The 18,597-nt window shown below is 37.4% G+C and overlaps 1 protein-coding gene across 7 annotated transcripts in view; it reads left to right on the top strand.

Moving 5' to 3' along the window:
- The window catches only part of Ptprk (protein tyrosine phosphatase, receptor type K), a 555,880-nt gene that overhangs the window by 509,228 nt on the left and 28,055 nt on the right, over positions 1 to 18,597 (top strand). For 2 of the 7 annotated variants that reach the window (XM_004630251.3, XM_023714274.1), the window contains exons 14-16: positions 2,419 to 2,554; positions 10,338 to 10,498; positions 17,255 to 17,439. In XM_004630251.3, the coding sequence (XP_004630308.1) occupies positions 2,419 to 2,554; positions 10,338 to 10,498; positions 17,255 to 17,439 (482 nt within the window). Of the gene's footprint in view, positions 1 to 2,415; positions 2,555 to 10,337; positions 10,499 to 12,363; positions 12,400 to 14,972; positions 14,985 to 15,835; positions 16,052 to 17,254; positions 17,440 to 18,597 lie in introns of those variants that run through there. The other 5 variants (XM_004630250.2, XM_004630249.2, XM_004630248.3 and 2 more) reach the window with 4 other exon arrangements.

Genomic DNA, 18,597 nt, shown 5'->3' with positions numbered 1-18,597 from the left:
ATAAAAATATTTTAAAAATGTATATGTATAATAGTGACATAATAGCTTTAGACAATTATTCCACAACATCGTATCTCATAGAATTAAACTGTAACATTTAAAAATCTTGATCTCATTAAAAAAGAGCTGATCTTTGAACAAATTGTCAGAAACATTGAATTCCATAAGTCATGTTATGTAAGAAATCACAAAATGATCTCTGCCATGGCCCTGTGAATGACAAGCACAAGGAGGAGCAGCTTGTGAGTGGGCTTTCGTGAGTGAGTAACGAGGACTTGCTCACAGACAAGTTTCTTCCAGGGGTTTCTACCTCAGACGTTCTGTTTCCATTCCTATCAGAAGGATTCTTCTTAAACCAGTCTGATTTGAAAATTGTGGTAAATAAATTTAGATTTTAGAGCCAACTTTCGAATACACTCCTCCTGCTCTCAGAACTTAGATCTGTGCTGCATATAGATATGTGTGTATTTCTGAAGTTAACCTTTAGGCGGAAGAGATAGCCAACGTAGTTGCTATATGTTTAATGAATTGAGAACCATAGTTAGTTGGAAATGTGGTAAACATTGATTGACCTTTGTTCAGGACATTGTAAATTCTCCACAGCCTCGGTTCTTGGCAAGTATCAAGTCTTAAAGAAGGCTCTTTGCTTACTAGAAAATTAAAAACAGACACATACTAAAGGCTTGATTTTTTTTCTCTGCTTGCATATAATAGTTAACAATTACTGGTCCACGGGAAAGCTGGACGCTATTCAATTAAAAATAAAAATAAGGGGAAATATACTGTGCTGTTTTATACAGTTATGTTCTCCCTAATAGGTGTTTTTCAAACTGTATCTTTCTTACTATTTTAACTTTAAATCACCATTTTTGAAAGAGTATAAAATGAATTTATTCTTCTAATTTTTTTTTTCATTTCTGTGTTTGGTATGGGGTCTCACTGTGCAGCTCAGACTCATAGTGATCTTCCTGTTTTCAGCCTCCCTAGCACTGGGATGACAGGCATGTGCCACCACACCTGGACTTGTACACTGCCTCAGTGCAGCCCAGAAGTGGGGCGGGTGCAGCATGCAGACCAGAGATCGAACCCTGGTCCTTGTGCTTGTCAAAGCTGGCGCTTTAGTCTGCTGAGCTATCTCGCCAGCTCCTTCTAAATTTCTTACATGGAAAAACAAAACAAAACAACAGAAAAAAAAAAAAAAAGCCAATGCTATCAATCTTCTTTGAATGGAAACTGATAAGGAAGCTGAAGAAAACTTCCAGGTGTGCAGAGCTGAGGATGGGAGGAAAGAAGTCAAAAGAGGAAGCTCAATAAAAACATGACTTTGGAAAAAGAATATGTGCTTTGTCCAGTAGAAAAGTAAAAGCTTATATCTAGTTTGGTTTGTATAGCTGTTCATTCCAGATGTGAGGGGTTCTGACAGGCACTTTAAGCCATTTTCCTCAAATAGGCCCATTCTTAAAAATCCTCTGGGCTCTTGTCCCACACATTTTTGACAATAGGGGCCACAGATCTGAAATCTGTGTTAAAATATTGATGATATCTTAGATTCTCTCTCTGTTCCTTTGCAAGTTATAATCTGTCCTTAACTCTCTAAGCCTCGTGGCTCTTGTAACTGCGAAGCACATAATAATACTTTCTGTGCCCATGCTTGAGGTAAATGAGGAGAAGGGAAACTCTCTTCAGAAGGTTACTGGGGCTTGCATATTTCTAAATTTTTTCTGACTTCTAATTTTTTTAAATTTAAATTTGTACTATATGGGGTAAAGGCTGTATGGAGGTGAGAAAAATGACAGAAGGGGGGGAAGAAGAGGAGGAGGAGGACAGGAGAGAGAGCTCTTCTCCCACTTCATTATCGGGGTTCTATTTGTTAAGTAAAGGTAGAATATTCCTGGATGTTTCTGCTTGGCTTTTCCTTCTATGCTTCTCCATCTTTGCTTCATCCTGCTAAGCCTACAATTTGTCCTAAACCTTATGTGTGGAATCACGCAGCCCTGTCCCTATGGCATGGCCTGGGCATGTTTTTATTAAACCCAGTGTGTCCTGGGTTCATTAAAAGACTGACTTACCGACTGTATATTAAATGACTGACTGACTTACAGACATTGGGGAAAGGTAGTTCACCATCATCTTTGTAGTTCATCGTCATCTTACTTAACAGATTTTTGTTCATTTCTTTTTTTTTTTCTCCATGTGTTTACTACAGTACAAAACACTACAATCTAAAAGGTCTTTCCTTAGTTTGACCATAAATTTCTCACATTGTAGCTTAGTGTGCTTCTGTGTTTATACCTGCAGGTTATTCTTGTTCAAACAGAAAAATATGTCTTTTCCATAGTAACTTTTGCCTAGGTGTAATTTTCTCTTCTGTAATCATTAGCTACTTTGAGTAATTTATTTTCCTGCTTCATTTAGCAGCAGCAACAGAAGAACCAGAAGTGATCCCAGATCCAGCCAAGCAGACAGACAGAGTGGTGAAGATTGCAGGAATTAGTGCTGGAATTCTGGTTTTCGTCCTCCTTCTCCTAGTCGTCATATTAATTGTGAAAAAGAGGTAAGATTGGAGATCGTTCTTTCCCAGTCTCTGACATTGGTCTTACCAGTTTTAAGGGAAGTTTCTGCCTCCATTTCTTTTAAATGAGAAAAATTGAGAAGAATAATTTAATTTTAATGAGGACACTGGTACCTGATCTATTACTCACGCTTTTTAAATAAGTTCTTATGTGGTTATTTGCAATTAGATTTTGGGTGTAAATGGTTTTTTGATAAGCAAACTTTGAAGCTAATGCAAAACATGTAAATGTTGAAAAAGGAGAGACGCTTGAGATACCAGTGTATCTTGTTCAGTGTGGTAAGAATAGCAAATCATGAATTCTTTGTGATGCTTAGGTTATACTCTGGATTATTTTATATTCTTATGCCATATTTTTCTCAAGTTGGGATGCAAATAAGATATAAGAAGAATATAAACATTGTTAAATTACTTTGTATATTAAATATTCACTGACTAAAATTTTCAAATGAAGGGTAAAATATTTCATTGCATATTATCTTATACTATATCAACCAATATCGCCATCTTCTGGAAATATATGAGGATAATAAAACTTAAAATTTAAGTAGCTGTGTCCTGGAAATGAACATGTATTCCTGCTGATAAACATTTTAAAGAGTATAATTTTTATAGTTGATTTTTGACCATAATATAAGATGTTATCACCTGTCAATCATTGTCTTAGAAACTAATACAGGACTCCAGTCTGTCCAGTCATATATGCCAGATAGTACTGCAACTTAGAGGGACTTTTAAATACTCTTTACAGGAGTATGCATGCCAACAGCTTGCTCTGTAGACGTGGTTAGAGTTTATGAATTTTCTAATATAGTAAATGATCTTGCTTATTACATTAATCTATACTATTATAATTATATTTGAAGTAAAGCATTAAGATGATAGAAAAAACTTCATACTACATGTTTAACAGTTCCATGAGAGTTTATTTTAATATATTGCCTCTTTACAATTATCCCCTGGAGATATATATGTTGGAGAAGACACATCTGCATTAGAAACATTAGGTATGCATTCTAGTGTTTTGTGTTAAATTAGCTACCTACGTGCTTTTCCCGAATAGTGCTTTCTCTTTCTTGCTGTTGTCTACCTCTGTGATTAGAAAGTCAATCGTACGTGAGGCAAGATTGAACGTTTTTAAAAATGCACATTTTCTAATAAGGATCAATAAAGCCATAGAGAATAACATTCAAATTTTATGTCTCTATTTAGTTTATGTCTTTGAAGAGTGAAATAAAGTAGACATTTGAGTCAACTTAATTTAGCTTCACAATTAAAATCCTGATCATTTCAGGTGGCATCTGAGCCTGAAAATATGTACTGTCTGATTCCCACTTCACTTGAAATTAAGTTAACGAAGTGTCATTTATCATTTATTTGAAAACACTCACTTTTGAGAGTCTCTCCAAAGCCCTGGCTCTGTTTAAAAAAAAAAAAAAAAAAGTCTTGACAAACTTCTAAAGTATGCTAAAATAATCACAGAGCAAGACTATGAAGGAATAAATCTCTAAAACAGTATAATGTAACAGCTCTTTTTCTGGTTCTTATTTTAAATGATGTGATAAAGCCGGCTGTGGTTAAAATGTTTAAATTTTCATAGTTACACATGAATTGGCAGAAAGTACAAAGGGATTTCGTGGCTGTCCTTCACCAGCATCTTTATGACTAGGAAAAGTTGGAATTTTATTGATGGAAGAAGTTTCATTTCCTGTAAAATGTGTCAAAATTGCTGAACTCCTAACTTAACTGAGCAACTTTGTAATGATTTTTATCCATATGTAGTGTGTGCGGTACGTGGAACATGTACGATTTAAACACAGATGTCGGGCTGGGGAGATAGCTCAGTGGAATAAGTGCTTGTCTGGCAAGCGCAAGCTCCACCAGAAAGAAAGGAAAAGAAAAGAAGAGGAAGAGGAAAGGAAAGGAAAGGAAGAAAGAAGTCTATTATACATATAAAATTAGTGGTATTAGATATTACCCATTTCAATTTAAAAATTATTAGATGCAGTAGTTTCACTTTCAGTGATTCATTTATCCTAATAAAATAGTGGAAAAGCAAACTATCATAGCTTCCTATCTGCGTTTTATGGAGAAGATTTAGTTTCTCGAAACTTTGTTCCGCACTGGGAATAACATATGTAGACAATTCTCGTGTTGAAAAAGTTTTGTATGCTTTGGTTGTTTTCTAAAGGAGTGGTTTGGGATTCAGCTGAGTGTAATGTAACAGCTGAGGGTAAATGTAAAGTAAGTTTTTAGGCTAATAAAAGGGATATTGCATCTTTCAGAACATGTCATTTTTAATTTAATTGCTGTGACTGATTTCCAAATGTATGCCCTTTTTCCATCAGTTGCCTATTGTATTTTAAATGCACAGCATGAACACATTAACAAGTCCAAATATAAATTAGAAATTATGTTTCAATACAGTAAATGTTTGTGTTTGTGTTCACATACATCTACTGTAGAAATTTCTTTGTGTATATATATTATATGGTACATATGTGTATATTCATATAAATACATATACCTTTGTACCATTAAGATATGACTTATATAAATGTAGGTGTTATTCTGTGTATACTTTATTTGAACATGATAGATCTGTATGTTTTATATCTATGAGAACAAGTCTATTTAGTATACAAGTTCTGTACACAGCTGTTCCATCTGTCATGACATTTAGGTGGTAATGGATGATACTATGCTTAACTGCATGTTAAATATACATAATCCATTTAATTTCTTGATTTTTGGCAATAAAAGAAATGTCAGCATGTTATTTTTTTCCAAATTATGTATTTCAAACTTTATTTTTCTACTGCATATCTGTCTGTTTAATTGCATGGCAAAAAATAAATCTAACAATGCATGAGCAAATTAAAATGCAGAGCAAAAAATACATGAATTTTATTTTATTTTGTTTTATTTTTAACGCACATTTTTCTGCTTTATTGAATGTGACAGAGTCACGCTTTTCATTCACCATTGCTTCTCTTTTTCCACTGTCTGTGATTTGCTTGCCAGGAGGAGCTACTATTCTTACTCCTACTACCTGTAAGTAGCACATGGGTGGTGGACGGCTTACGTGTGTGGAAGGCGCAGTATCCCTTTTCAAAAAAAAACAAAGAAACAATGTTGGTAGTATTGGTGATATTCAAAACATGTTTTCCTGGACTCTAAAATAATCAACCATTATCTACTTTGTTTATCTTTTTTAAAAGGGATATTGTATTTCTGTATGTTCAGCTACTTTTAATTTTTATTTATAATTTTTCCATAAGTAGTTTTAGTTTATAGCAAAAAAAAAAGTCCTTTATGTACTTAATTAAAATCTGTACCTTATTTAGGAATAGGAGTCTTCATTTACTTCATAGAGAAAGCTGTCGCAACTCCCAAATCCCTATCATTATGTAATATCATAATATTTGAGAAAATGAGCCAAGCGTTGTATTCATAGAACACTCAAAATGACTTCGTAGGTTACAAGTCCAATCAGGTCTGCACGCATTAACCTCTCTACTTTTCTCAGAATCCCTGATGAGTTATAGCTTCTTTGGACTGGTCGTTAAATGAATAAAATCACAATATTACTAGGGCAAAAATAACTGAGTTAAATTCCTTTAAGACAAAGCAATAATGTAGCAAAACAAATAACAAAGAATTTATAAAACCAAGGCTAAAATTGCTGTCAATCAACTGAGGAACAAATGCTGATACCTTTTTTTTTTTTTTTTTTTTTTTTTTTTTTTTTTTTTACTTCAGTGTCTGTGACCTTCTAGACTTAGATGTGGACAGCTCATTTTCATAAGGAAAGGGACAGGTGCCATTCTCTTTTCTGAGTCATTTTTAGTTTATCACTTTAGTTGCCAAAGTTCTTATTCATCCAATCCAGAGAAATGCAGTGACACTTTTCTGATCTTAAGGACTAAATACGCTCGGGGCATATATCCCTCAGCATGCATGTCCCTTGGAAAATGTAAGCTAGCTTAGCAACAAAATTTTATGACTCAATCACTGTAATAATTCTGCCAACATTTTAGATATTATAAACATCTGGCTTCCTGAAGCCTTCTAAAGCAAGCAGGTGCTGAGGAGCAGTGCTCCTAGCTTAATGCGATGGGTCATCTTTGTGGAAGCCACAGGTAATTAACTGTGCCACTTCACACAGTGATGGAGTACTTCCCCAATTCATAGCCCACCCATACATCCACCTGCAGAAGTTTACGCTGTTGCCTGCTTTGGTTATGAAAGTCATTTGTGCATCTGTCAAACTCAAGTGCTTGTAAAACGACGTGCTGAACTGTCCAGATGCCCATTACAAATGTGGCTGCTCATGGGACGACAGAGCACGAGACATACTGCAGTCAGCAAGCACTTTGTTATGAGAATGTCAATAAGCCTACTCCTCACTACCAGCAGCTGCAAAATTAGAGTGGGATTCCTTTTCTTGTCGCCAGATTAACATTTCTAGACAATGTAGTGGGTCATGCTAATGTTATGGTGGTACTTAGTTCTACTGGCATTTAAATCCTAACTAGCAAGATTGTCACAGAGCTATGTTTCTAACGGTGGTTAAACATACCTTCTGACACTTATCTGAATTAGGGACTTTTCTCCTTAAAAATTAGAAGTTAACCAAAGCAGAAATTAAAAAGAAAATTACATGTGGTCTTTGAGCCAATCTTCCAGAGCTCTGTCATAGGAACTCTCTGCCATTAATGAAAACACTTACCACTGATAGTGGTTCTTCTCTTCTTTGTAATAACTTAAAGGAAAGCCCAGCTCATGGGTTTACTGTGCAGACTAAGATATAAGAATCTAACCAGTGATATCTGGCCGGCAGGTACCCAAATGTTGTGTTTGCACATAATTTTCCCATTAATCTAAATCTGTGAATCAGAGAAGTGAAAGTTCTTCACTGAATGAAAACTTCCACTTTTTGTGCATTTGAAAAATTCATTACTTCTTTATTTTCTCCACTCATGAAATAAATATCAGTTATACATATTTGAAAGTAAAATAAAAATCACCATCTCTATTTGCTCTTTTCTGCATGACTATCTTAAAACATTTTCCCACTATTTTGAATCCGAATTTCAGGGTGGACTCTTAGAATCCTACTCACTCTCTCACATTACATTTTGGAAAACAAATTCATTCCTTTTTCTTGCCCAAAGAACAAAGTTATTATGCAAGCATTTTTCTACTTTTTAAAATTTACAAATGACCACATCCTCTCTTTCACCTTCATCTCTACTGTAGACGGCCCAGTGTTTAATAGCTAGAATGTATAGTGCTTTTCAGTCTAGTGACAGTGAAGGCACTGTAAGCGTCAGCGGGTGGAATGAGAGCTTAAGCCTTGGAACCGGGTCATTCTTCATTGGTTATTAGATAAACAACCTTGGGCAAGTTATTTAATTCCTCTAATCCTTAAGGAATTCATCTATATGATTAGAACCCTTATGCGGTTTTCAGTGGATTGATCTGAGAATTAATTGAGTTAACAAATGAAAAGTGCCAAGCATATAGCAGGACTAATTTATCTATTCAACAAGTATTCATTGAGTGCCTGCTGTCCGCCAAGCGCACTCCAGCAGCCCAAGACGGATGCACCTGCATGGCCTCTCTTCACGCTGCACACAGTGGGGAAGACAACTGAGAAGCACTTGTAAAGACAGATGTGATTACAAGATGTGAACATGGGGCTATACCACATCTTTGGCTGTAACCGAACAGATGGATGTTAGCCAATCGCACAGGCTGAAGAACATCGTAGATTAAAAAACAAATACTTTATATGATGGAGCCTAAAGCCTTTGAAAAATAGAAGTACAAGTTAAGTACGACTTAATGATATTTAATTAAGTCCACACAGTTTCAAAAGATAAAAACACTTCAAAAAAGTTAGCAAAGCTAATATAAACGGTTAGAATTGTTTTATCCTTAAAAAGAAATTATCTCTGAATTTGAATGTTCGAATTTACTGCAAGTTACCCCTAAATTGCTTGGCAGCTTTTTACAGTCTTAGCCGTGTAGACTACGAAGAGGAGTTCATAGCTCTGTGGGCGTAGACAGCACAGGCTGTCGTTAGACGGCGATGGTGATGGTTTAGAGGTAGCCGTGGTGGTGGTGTGTAGTGGTGGTGGTTGCAACTCTGTCCTTGTGTGCTTCAACGTGACTCATACTCTGCTGGTAGTTATTTCTTTAAAGTGCGGGGTCGTCTCTACCTCCAAGTTTGAGTTTCTGACTGTCTTATTCGGTGGTAGATCTGTGACATTAATGTGCTGTATATCTTGAGTATGCCCCACAAGGACAAGTAGGACTATTCTCACAGGAAAAAGCACTGGAACAATTCTCAAATTGCTAGAGTAATTATTTTTTAAACTGCAAAGCATTAGAACAAAAACTAAATCTACTAAATGAGCCTTTATGGTATTTATAATGCATTACTCAAATACAGACACTAATGAAGAAGAGAATGTCGAACCTCACAATCTAGCAGAGAAGTGATGCTCTTAGAACAAGTAAACAACATTTCCAAGCAACACAACTACCGCCGTGAGCGGACTCTTACAATTTGCCTGCTACCAAGGCTTGCAATGTTTTTATACCATAAATAAATTGCTGAGGCGATGTGCTCTAAATACAGGCTTCTTACTTGCCTGTTCCCTAGGAAGCAGTCACCTAGAATCGAAACGTAATTTCCATTCTTGCTCTGTAAGATAGAGGTGTCATTATTTGAGCAACTCAGAATGTGAACTCTGCTTTTTGCTAATAAATCCGCTCAGTCATGTGCCCTCCCTTGGCGTTCGTAAGGCCTTTCTGCTGGGAATGCTTTGCCGTAGGGTTTTCAATCCCTAAGTCGCAGGCGTAGGCCATGTCAGTTCTCCCCTCTGGTGATAACTTTCCTTACAGGTTTGCATAGTGTTTTTACATCACTCTCGGAACTTTTCCTGCACATGCATATTTTAATCTTGTGTAACTGAATTATGTGTTACTATGATCAATTTTAAGACTTTGGCCTAGGTTTTTATTAATTTTATAAATGTTTTTGTTAAAGATGTTAACGCTGACTACGTGATTTTTTACTCAGCAACAACAGAGAGAATTAAGAATTTTTTTTTCTTTTGCACTACTAGGAATTAAACCTACAGTCTTCACATTGAGCTATAACCTGGGCAATTTCTTTTTTCTTTATTTTGAAATAAGGTCTCACAAAGTTTTCTAGACTGGGCTGGGGCAGAGGGGTCCCGGCTGCCCCTCACTGAGCGCTGTGGTTGCAGGCACACCACCGTTCCTGGGTAGCACAGGGCTCACCTCCATCTGCTTTCACTGGGTGGCTATCATAACACAAACTCAGGTCATGTTCAGTGCAAGAACTTTCAAAAGATGAGCAAAAGAACTGATCTCGTAGCTGAGTGATTCAAACTTAACTTTAGCATACATCTTCCGGGAGCTATTCAACTTAGTACTTATTTACACTTTTGATCAAATGTAGTTGTTTTCTTATGAGGTTGATTTTAACAGAATGAAATATAAAAAACAAAGGTTTGTGTTGGCAACTGGCATCTTGAATATCTGAAAAGGACAGTACCAACCAATAAAATTGTTTTGAGTGTCAACTTAATTCCTTGTATTATAGCCAGTTCTCAGGTTTAATAAACCATATCTGTAACCTTGTCCTCGGGCACACTTGATCCACTTATTGCTGTTATCAGCTCTTGTTGCAGCCTCATACTCAGGCTTTTCCTGTTTGCCTTGGCAGCAAGCTCGCTAAGAAGCGCAAAGATGCCATGGGGAACGCTCGGCAGGAGATGACGCACATGGTGAATGCCATGGACCGAAGTTACGCGGACCAGAGCACTCTGCACGCGGAAGACCCTCTGTCCATCACCTTCATGGACCAACACAATTTTAGTCCAAGATGTAAGTTCTTCAGTCAAATTGTCACAGGTTGCCTTGAAGCTCTGTAAATTCATGTGTACATTCTATGGCTTAACTGGATAGCAGAGAGAGCGGAAGGAAGGAAGGAAGGAAGGAAGGAAGGAAGGAAGGAAGGAAGGAAGGAAGGAAGGAAGGAAGGAAGGAAGAAAGAGCAACTAGGTACAGAAAAGAAAGGTGATGCAGAATTTATAAGAAGGCCTGTGTTGAGGCTTGATAGTGGATTTAGTTTAACCTCAAACAGTGCCAACCTTATTGTTAAAGTATGAAAAATAGTCTAAAAATATACAAGTATGGGAAATATTCCAAAAATATACCACTTAGACCACATTAAGTGCTTTAAGCTAAAATACATGATTACCTACATAAAATGAATTTGTGTTAGAATTTATAATTATTTTGCCATTTATATCTTTCTTTGTGTAAGAGCGAGTTTCCTTTGAGATAAGGAAAATATTTCTTGCTGGGAATTAGTAGTATAGGCCAAAATAGTCCTTTAAAATTAGTCTACTGTGGAGTCCTAGAAAATTTCAATACTAAGGAGTTAGCTAGGAAGAAGATTAGTCTGCATACTCTACAGCTGCTCAGGTGAAGGCTGAACTGCCCGTTTGTCCATGGTATGAAATTACTAGTGCTGGCCGATGCAGGTAGCACTTTCAAAAGCCTTCCACTGGAGTATTGTTTGCAGATGATTTGAATAATTATCTCAGATTCAATATGACTGTTTGTCTTTAAATTTCCCATAAATTTCCTAATCTGTTTTATAGTACCTCTGTTTATTTTAAGTTAATTAAACTTTCTTGACCTGATTTCATTTCCTCAAATTCTTAAGTAAAACTAGTGCTTGAAGTGCACATACCAGGTTTGTTGGTCTTTTGCACTCAGAGGCATTTGGTCCCAGGCCTAGGGATGTAGAAACCCTGGTCTGGAAAACATGGATATGAGAAAAAGGCACCAACAGAACTGTTATTTCTTGTGCCAATTATGCACTTATGTAGTGATAATGTTGAAAGCAAAGTATCCGTAGATTGCATGTCTTTACATCTTGTCAGAGGGAGAGCATTTTTCCCAAGTATTCAGCTTCATGAAAATTTTCAACAATTACTGGCTCCAGTATAGCCTGTTATTTTCCCTGACATATATCTGTACCAAGTTAGAAGTTAGAAATGTAATGTGAGTCATTTTGGAACTTCATTTAAAACATGGGAGAGCCTTTCTGGTCTATTTTATTTTCATTCCATTTTAAGATAAGTGATGAGAAAGAACTTGAAATAATATTACTGTTGTAAGTAAGTTTTGCTAGGTATACAATGGTACTATCTCTCTAAGTATTTGATTTAGCATTTAATCAGTTACAGATATGAAAGCATTTCTGGTCCCTAAACTTTTCTAATTATTGTATATATCAGTATCTTATCAGAAAGCCTCAATTCAGCAAGGTGGCTATAAATAACTGCTTGTGCACTTAAATAAAAGATTAAATCTATTTCCCACAGTTAACTGAAAAAAAAATGTGTATGGAATGAATATGAGATCATTTTTCTCAAAGTACCTTAGATCTAAAATGCATGGTTTCTTTCCCCCTAATTTTATACTCTTCATAATGTCAGGTTGAATCTTGTGCCTTTTTTAAATTAAACAGAATACTAAGCTATAATTACAGATGGACTTTTCTTGATGTTTTGAGACAACCCAAGCTAGAAGAGAGATTTTTTCCTCTTACAGGATCCAATAATAGAAGGAAGTTGACTAATGACATTTCTTAAGAAAGCATAATCTGTTATTTAAAATAAGGTTCAAAATTCAGTTTCAGAGCAATATACTCCTTCACGAGCTTTGTTTTCCTACAGTGCCCAATGATCCTCTTGTGCCGACTGCTGTGTTAGGTGAGGCCCTAAATCTTTATCACCCTCATTGTCATCATCATCACCATTTTGCTTATTTATTTGGTTGGTTGGTTATTGCATGGATCACAACTCCTTGCATGAGCTTTGTCTGAATAGTCACTATTTGTGGTGAAGAAAGCATCTTGTACTTAAAACAGCCATGGGCTTGAGAGAGACAGTAGCTCTCTGTCTAGCAAACAGACCTAGGGAATTGCAGCATGGTCGAATACAGTAACTGTGGAGGGCAACGTGTGCTTTAGATTACAGTTCTGCTAGATTTGTAAAAAAAAACTCAGTGGACTTTAATATAGGGCTAATATTAATATATCCAAGTTAGCAAAATGAGCCCAAGTGCTGTGGATCTCAGGAGCTAATAGGAGCTAGCACTAGCGTATCTATAAAAGTCTACTGTAGGAAGGGATTTTTTCTAAATCCTTTCAGTTTTATAGCAATAACAGGATACATTTATAAGTGAAAATTAAGACCAGATGTCCTTGCTTTTCTTTCGTCTTTACTAAGAACATACAAACATAGGTTATATTGCTAGAAGCTGGATGTGGAGTTTAGACTTGTATATAAACCTTACATACATTAGTGCTGTGTTTTCAAAATTTAGAACAAGCCGTACAGTTTACCACTGTGCGACACCTAAGACCTCTGACACTGCTAGAGATGACTTGGGCCCTTCAGATGTAAAATTGAATTAATTTTACAGAGTTATTTCAGAACTCAATGAGTTTCATTTAAAGTGTATTATATTCCTTGACCAGTAGTTTGCCAGCTTGCCACCTTTTTATGTATTTACAAGTTCCATATCAGGCTGTTTTGTTTTGTTTTTTGTTTTGTTTTGCTTTGCTTTTGGTATCAGGGATCAAATGCAGGACCTTGGATTTGCCAGGCAGGTGCTTAAACCTCTGAGCTATCTCCTGAGCCCTCTGTATCAATTTTACTCTAGTATTTTTAATTAAGATTTATCCAAAGAAATATGGAAATTTTCACATAAATTCAACTTTTAAAATTCACAAATGGCATTTGTGATTTATAACATCTCTTAGTAAATATAAATTTTCAGCTAACATTTTATACATATGCTTTTGCTATCCATGTCCGATTATGTTAGAAAGTATTTTGGAACAATACCACTAATCCAATTAATTAAAATTTACCTCTTACCCAATAAGGTTATTATTTCAAATTATAATTTTATGATTGAATTAAGGTGTGTATATTCTAAAAAAATCTTTTTTTTTTTCCTACTGAACCCTCTGTGTGATGTCCACTTCAATAAACAGAGAAAAATGAATTTGGGATTTGTTCCAAGAGGTGGCCTGTGTAGGTAGGCTAGATGTTTGAATGGCACCCAGTGAGGAGGCCCTGAATGCCTATTCAGATAGCATCTTCCTTGAGCATTACAGGATGCTGTCAATATCAGTTTAAATGAAAGTTCAATTAAAATATTACTAAATTCATTGGAAAGGAATCAGTTGCCTTGATATTAAAATTTCACCATAATGATTTTCTTAAGAGCATTTAGAATTAGGTTCAAATGTCAGTTCCCTGTGGCTGGACTATGAGTTCATCAAAATACCTTCCACGTTTGTTTGCTCGTCTTTATAGCAGTAAAATAGTGCTGGATTACTTTCATAGGATTTTGTAAAGGGAAATGAATTAACGCCCATGGTTGATATAGAAATCAAAGTTCAAAAAATTATTGCAAGGGGCCGGGGAGATGGCTCAGTGGAATAAGCGCTTCCCCGGCAAGCACAGGGACCTGAGCTCAATCCCCAGTTCCGAAAAAAAAAAAAAAAAATTGCAATAACCTTCCCCATGAAAAGGGATATTCAAACATAAGGAAGCTGAGACACACGGTCATGTGACCTATTTATATAAACATCCATTAGGCATTTTATTTCATTTTGGAAATCAAGCTGGTTGATATAAAATACAGAATCCACCACACAATGTGTACATGTTTCATGAAAAGAAAACTTTGAATAAGTATTTTAATGCTAAGGTTATTGAGATATGAAACTAATACAAGGTATCTTTGGCCTCTACAACTATAAGAGATGATCAAAGTGGAGGCCACGAGATCCTAGACATTATTAGTACAGCAAACTGCTACCGGGGTGACCTTGGTCACAGGTTTTGCTGCACATGCATTTGCAGTGTCTTCTCTAAGAACCGGCAGTGTAGTGGATTTTCTGTAATATGGACAGTCCCTAGGGTCCCCCATGTGAGGGTAGCACCATCTATTGAAAAAATATCCTACTGTTTTTCTGAAGCGTGTGTACATTTCTTTGGGTGAACTCTATCTATGTTGGTGTTCTTGAAAAGCTAAGCCTGTAACATTAATCACATCATATGTAGAAAAGTATTTCATTTTTAGCATTCATGAACTATGGTTGTTAGAGTTATGTGTCTAATTGATTTTGTATTTATAAAGTGATTTTTGAAATAGCTTCAGATATTTCCTAATATTATTAGCTGCTTATTTACTTAAAGGGCCTAGAGGCTTTTCATATTGATTCATATTTTTGTTTTTTGTGTTTCACTGCTTCATCGGGTTTAAGTCCCTATAACTGGTAAGTGTATTGCAGAAAACTCTAGTAAACCTTTCCATCAAGCATAGACTTGAAGTTACTATTTTCAAATGTGTTAGAAGGATACTGAGGTTACATGTATCCTCACTAGTAGTTGCATTATTAGGTGGCTTAATGAGGCAGAAATGTATTGAGATTAATAATTCATATGTGATTATTTTACTGCTTATTGTATTGCTGTATTAAATCTTAATGCAAGATCGGGGCACTGTTGATTTCGTATTGGGAAGCAATCAACTGTAAGACTTGTTGTATGGGTGAATTCTGTGAATTTCTCCCTGGGCTGCTTAGGATTGTAATAATTCTGCCGCTCTAGCAGGCACCGTGTGGGCTCTGAGTGTCTTCCACAGAGCCCTGGCCACTGGGTCCAAGTGACCGCATTTAACGTCTCTGATGATTTCTGTTCTCTCCGCATCTCCTCCTCCACTGTGTGTTCTGCGATGGTGCCTCACTCAGTGGCTTCTGAGTTGCACTTTGGTGGGGAGACGTACTTATTCTCCATGTCAGCCTATGATCCTAAGATTTGAGCAGAGCCAGAGGAACTGGCTGTAGTCTCAGCACAGGGAGGCAGCTCTCAGGAGCCGCATCTGCTGGCAAATGTTTGTGTCTGTGGTGGTGGGCCGAACCCCGCGTGAACGGCATTCATTCTCTCCGGTGGCTGAGTCACAGAAGGGTCCACCCCAGGGATTTTTGATTCAATGTGATATTTTTAGGGGTAAATGCAGAAAAAAATACGTTCAGCTTAATAAGGGAAGTTAAAGATAAATGCAATCAAGCTAAATTATAGAGGCGCACATTTCTGATTATAGGGTTCTTTTTTTTCTCTTCTCTAGGGAGAAAAAATGTTTATCATGGGGACAACAATTCATTTTTTGCCATATCCTATTTGTAGAGTTGGTGATAGAACAGGCAAATGTACCAGCACTTGAAATATGTTTTAACTGTTAATTAAATATCGTTCTCTACAGTATGCATTATCATTAAAAACAAAATTTCCCAAGAGTGTATTTTCTTTTCTGTTAATGACTATGACAATATAATGCTTTTCAAAGTAACACCCCTTAAAGCATTTGTTTTTTTGAAAGTGGTAAGTTTCAATGTGATGAATATAAGCATGCTTCTCATTGTAATGATTAGTACCTCCATCATTAAAATATTATTTAATCTTCTTAGGCACAATGTTCTTGTTCTTTTCTTCTTCCTAATGGCAGAGAGCCATTTAAAAGTTTCTTTTCATTTTGACCTACTAACACATTTGGGGTGGGGCCTGCACTTAAATGTGGGTGGTAAAGGATTCAATTGATTTTAACTTATTTATTGAAGTATTTGCTGACGTCTGTAGACTAGGAATAGATAAAAGGACTGTCCCTACCTGCTGGCCACTCAGGCTCAAGGAAAGTAAATAAACAAGTGCATAAACAATGAAGATAGAATAAGCGAAGAGGCCTGTAGGCAAGTGGGAAGTCATGAAAACGGGAGAAGTAGCCTTGTCACCGGGCCTGGGGCAGCCTGGGGCAGCGTGGGGAGAAGCCAGGCTGGTATCTCCCATTTGCTCTGGAAGCACCTCTGGTTTTATTCTCACAGTTATCAGAAAGGTCAAGCTATATTAGCAACAGAGGCAGCAGTACCAACAAGAAACAGAGGCAGGAATTGAATCAAATGCACATGGAGTCTGGCCTGCAGGCAGCACGGGGTCTGAGGTCCGTCAGCATAGTGCTCATGGTTCCCCGTCAGGGTGTGTTGTGTTAAGCAGCCCCTGGGCTCGGGGCCTAGGAGCGCCATGGGGATCCCAGGAAGAGCTGTGGGAGTGGGTTGCCACATCAGGTCTCCAAGGGAGGTCGAGTAATTAATGAGAAGGAATTTGTCCAACTTCATCTACAGTGTAAACCCTTCTCTAGTGGATGATTTAATCTCTGTTCGCAGCCAACAGTGCTATGATAGCAAATGCGAGAACAGTAAGAGCACCCCAACTGCCTCCTGCCCCGCTATAGAAAGGGGACCCCCTTCTCCCAGCATCCACATCTCGCAGCACACACAGAATATGCTGTGACCTCAAGTCTTGAGCTCAAGGAAAAGCCCAAGACGCTATCTTTCAGGAGCCGCTGCCCTAGACCCCCCATTGGCTGGCATTTCCTTCCCTTCCATCTGTTATCAGAAAGACCTTAAGCTCTTAGAGTCTCTTTTGCATAGATTTATATTCAACAAGATAACTTTGTCTCTTTTTCAACCTTTTGGAATATGAAAAATGCCAGATGAAAACCACAGCGCTACGCCCGAGTCCAGTCGCCTTCTCGATGTGCCTCGCTACCTCTGCGAGGGGACAGAGTCCCCTTACCAGACGGGCCAGCTGCACCCCGCCATCCGTGTGGCGGACCTACTGCAGCACATCAACCTCATGAAGACCTCCGACAGCTACGGATTCAAGGAGGAGTATGAGGTGAACGCATCCGAAGCATATCACATTTCATTTTTAGCCGCGGCATCAGGTGGAATTGATGATGTTTCCTCCTTTCATATAGCAAAGAGTAGACTTCTCTGTAGCTTGTGTAGGCCAGTGTTTATGATCCCAAAATTAAGTGTGTATCTTGGGGAAGGGAATGAAATTGAACAAAAACAAAACGAAAAAAGATTCCTAAGTATAGATCCAGATCTGCATCCACTGTAAGGACTTTACTGTTGGGTGCCATAATTTGGCTGGGTTTTAAAGAGTGTTACATCCTCCTTAGAGTCTCTTGTAAGAAAGAATCAGTTGGCAAGACTGGACTTCTATTTTACCCAGCAGATTATCATTTTTAGATGACCTAAGTGCCAGATGTTTCTGTCTCTTTGCTTCTGGATTCTTGGAGTAAGGAAAACAAAGCTTCTCTCTTGGATGTGCTGTTTGCCAGTCTTGGGTTCACACTGGTGTAGACAGGCTGAAGGCCCGGGAAACCAAGAAAACAACAATAAAAAACCCGGGCAGGGCTGGAGGGAATTTTTCTAATCAACTTTCCTTCCCACTGAACCCAAAATACCAGGGTTTATCTTCCAAAGGAAGTAACCCACCCTAAACACAGTGTTGCAAAAAGGGCAAGCTCTAGTGCCACCCTGTGCTTGCTAAGAAGTGTTAGTGTGGGGCTAGTGAGCTTACCAACCCCTTCCTTACACTCACCTCAAGCCGTGCAAACACATCCAGAGTGAAAGAATCTAATCAGTACTTCGTGGTAAAATTCTCCATAGCACACCCAGAAAAACCTTTAAGATTCTATACCTAATCCCCAAGCGACTTTTAGAACTTATTTGACAGGTGGGTAAAATCTTTGAATTCTTAGTGTTGGTTTTAGTTATATTGTGAAGCACTACACTGTGATACCAATGTAGGTGCAGGAAAAATTAGAATATTCTGCCAGACCCGTTCTTTTGTTCACTTCCCATGCATTCCTGTGTTCTTTGCTTCAAAGACTGTGTGCTCTTTGAAGACCCCACTTCCTGTGTTGAACAAAGTTTAAGGTTTTCTGCAAAAAGAAATCTTTCCCCATATTTTATATTGGTGCATATGGTAATTAAACCAATCAACAAATTCATCTGTTCCCAGATTCTTGAGAAAGGGGGAGTT

This window comes from Octodon degus, unplaced genomic scaffold (genome assembly GCF_000260255.1).
Source record: "Octodon degus isolate 3935 unplaced genomic scaffold, OctDeg1.0 scaffold00034, whole genome shotgun sequence".
Classification (NCBI taxonomy): Eukaryota; Metazoa; Chordata; class Mammalia; order Rodentia; family Octodontidae; genus Octodon; species Octodon degus.
Note: the sequence above shows the minus strand (reverse complement) of the source record. Positions and strands in the feature narration are given on the sequence as shown.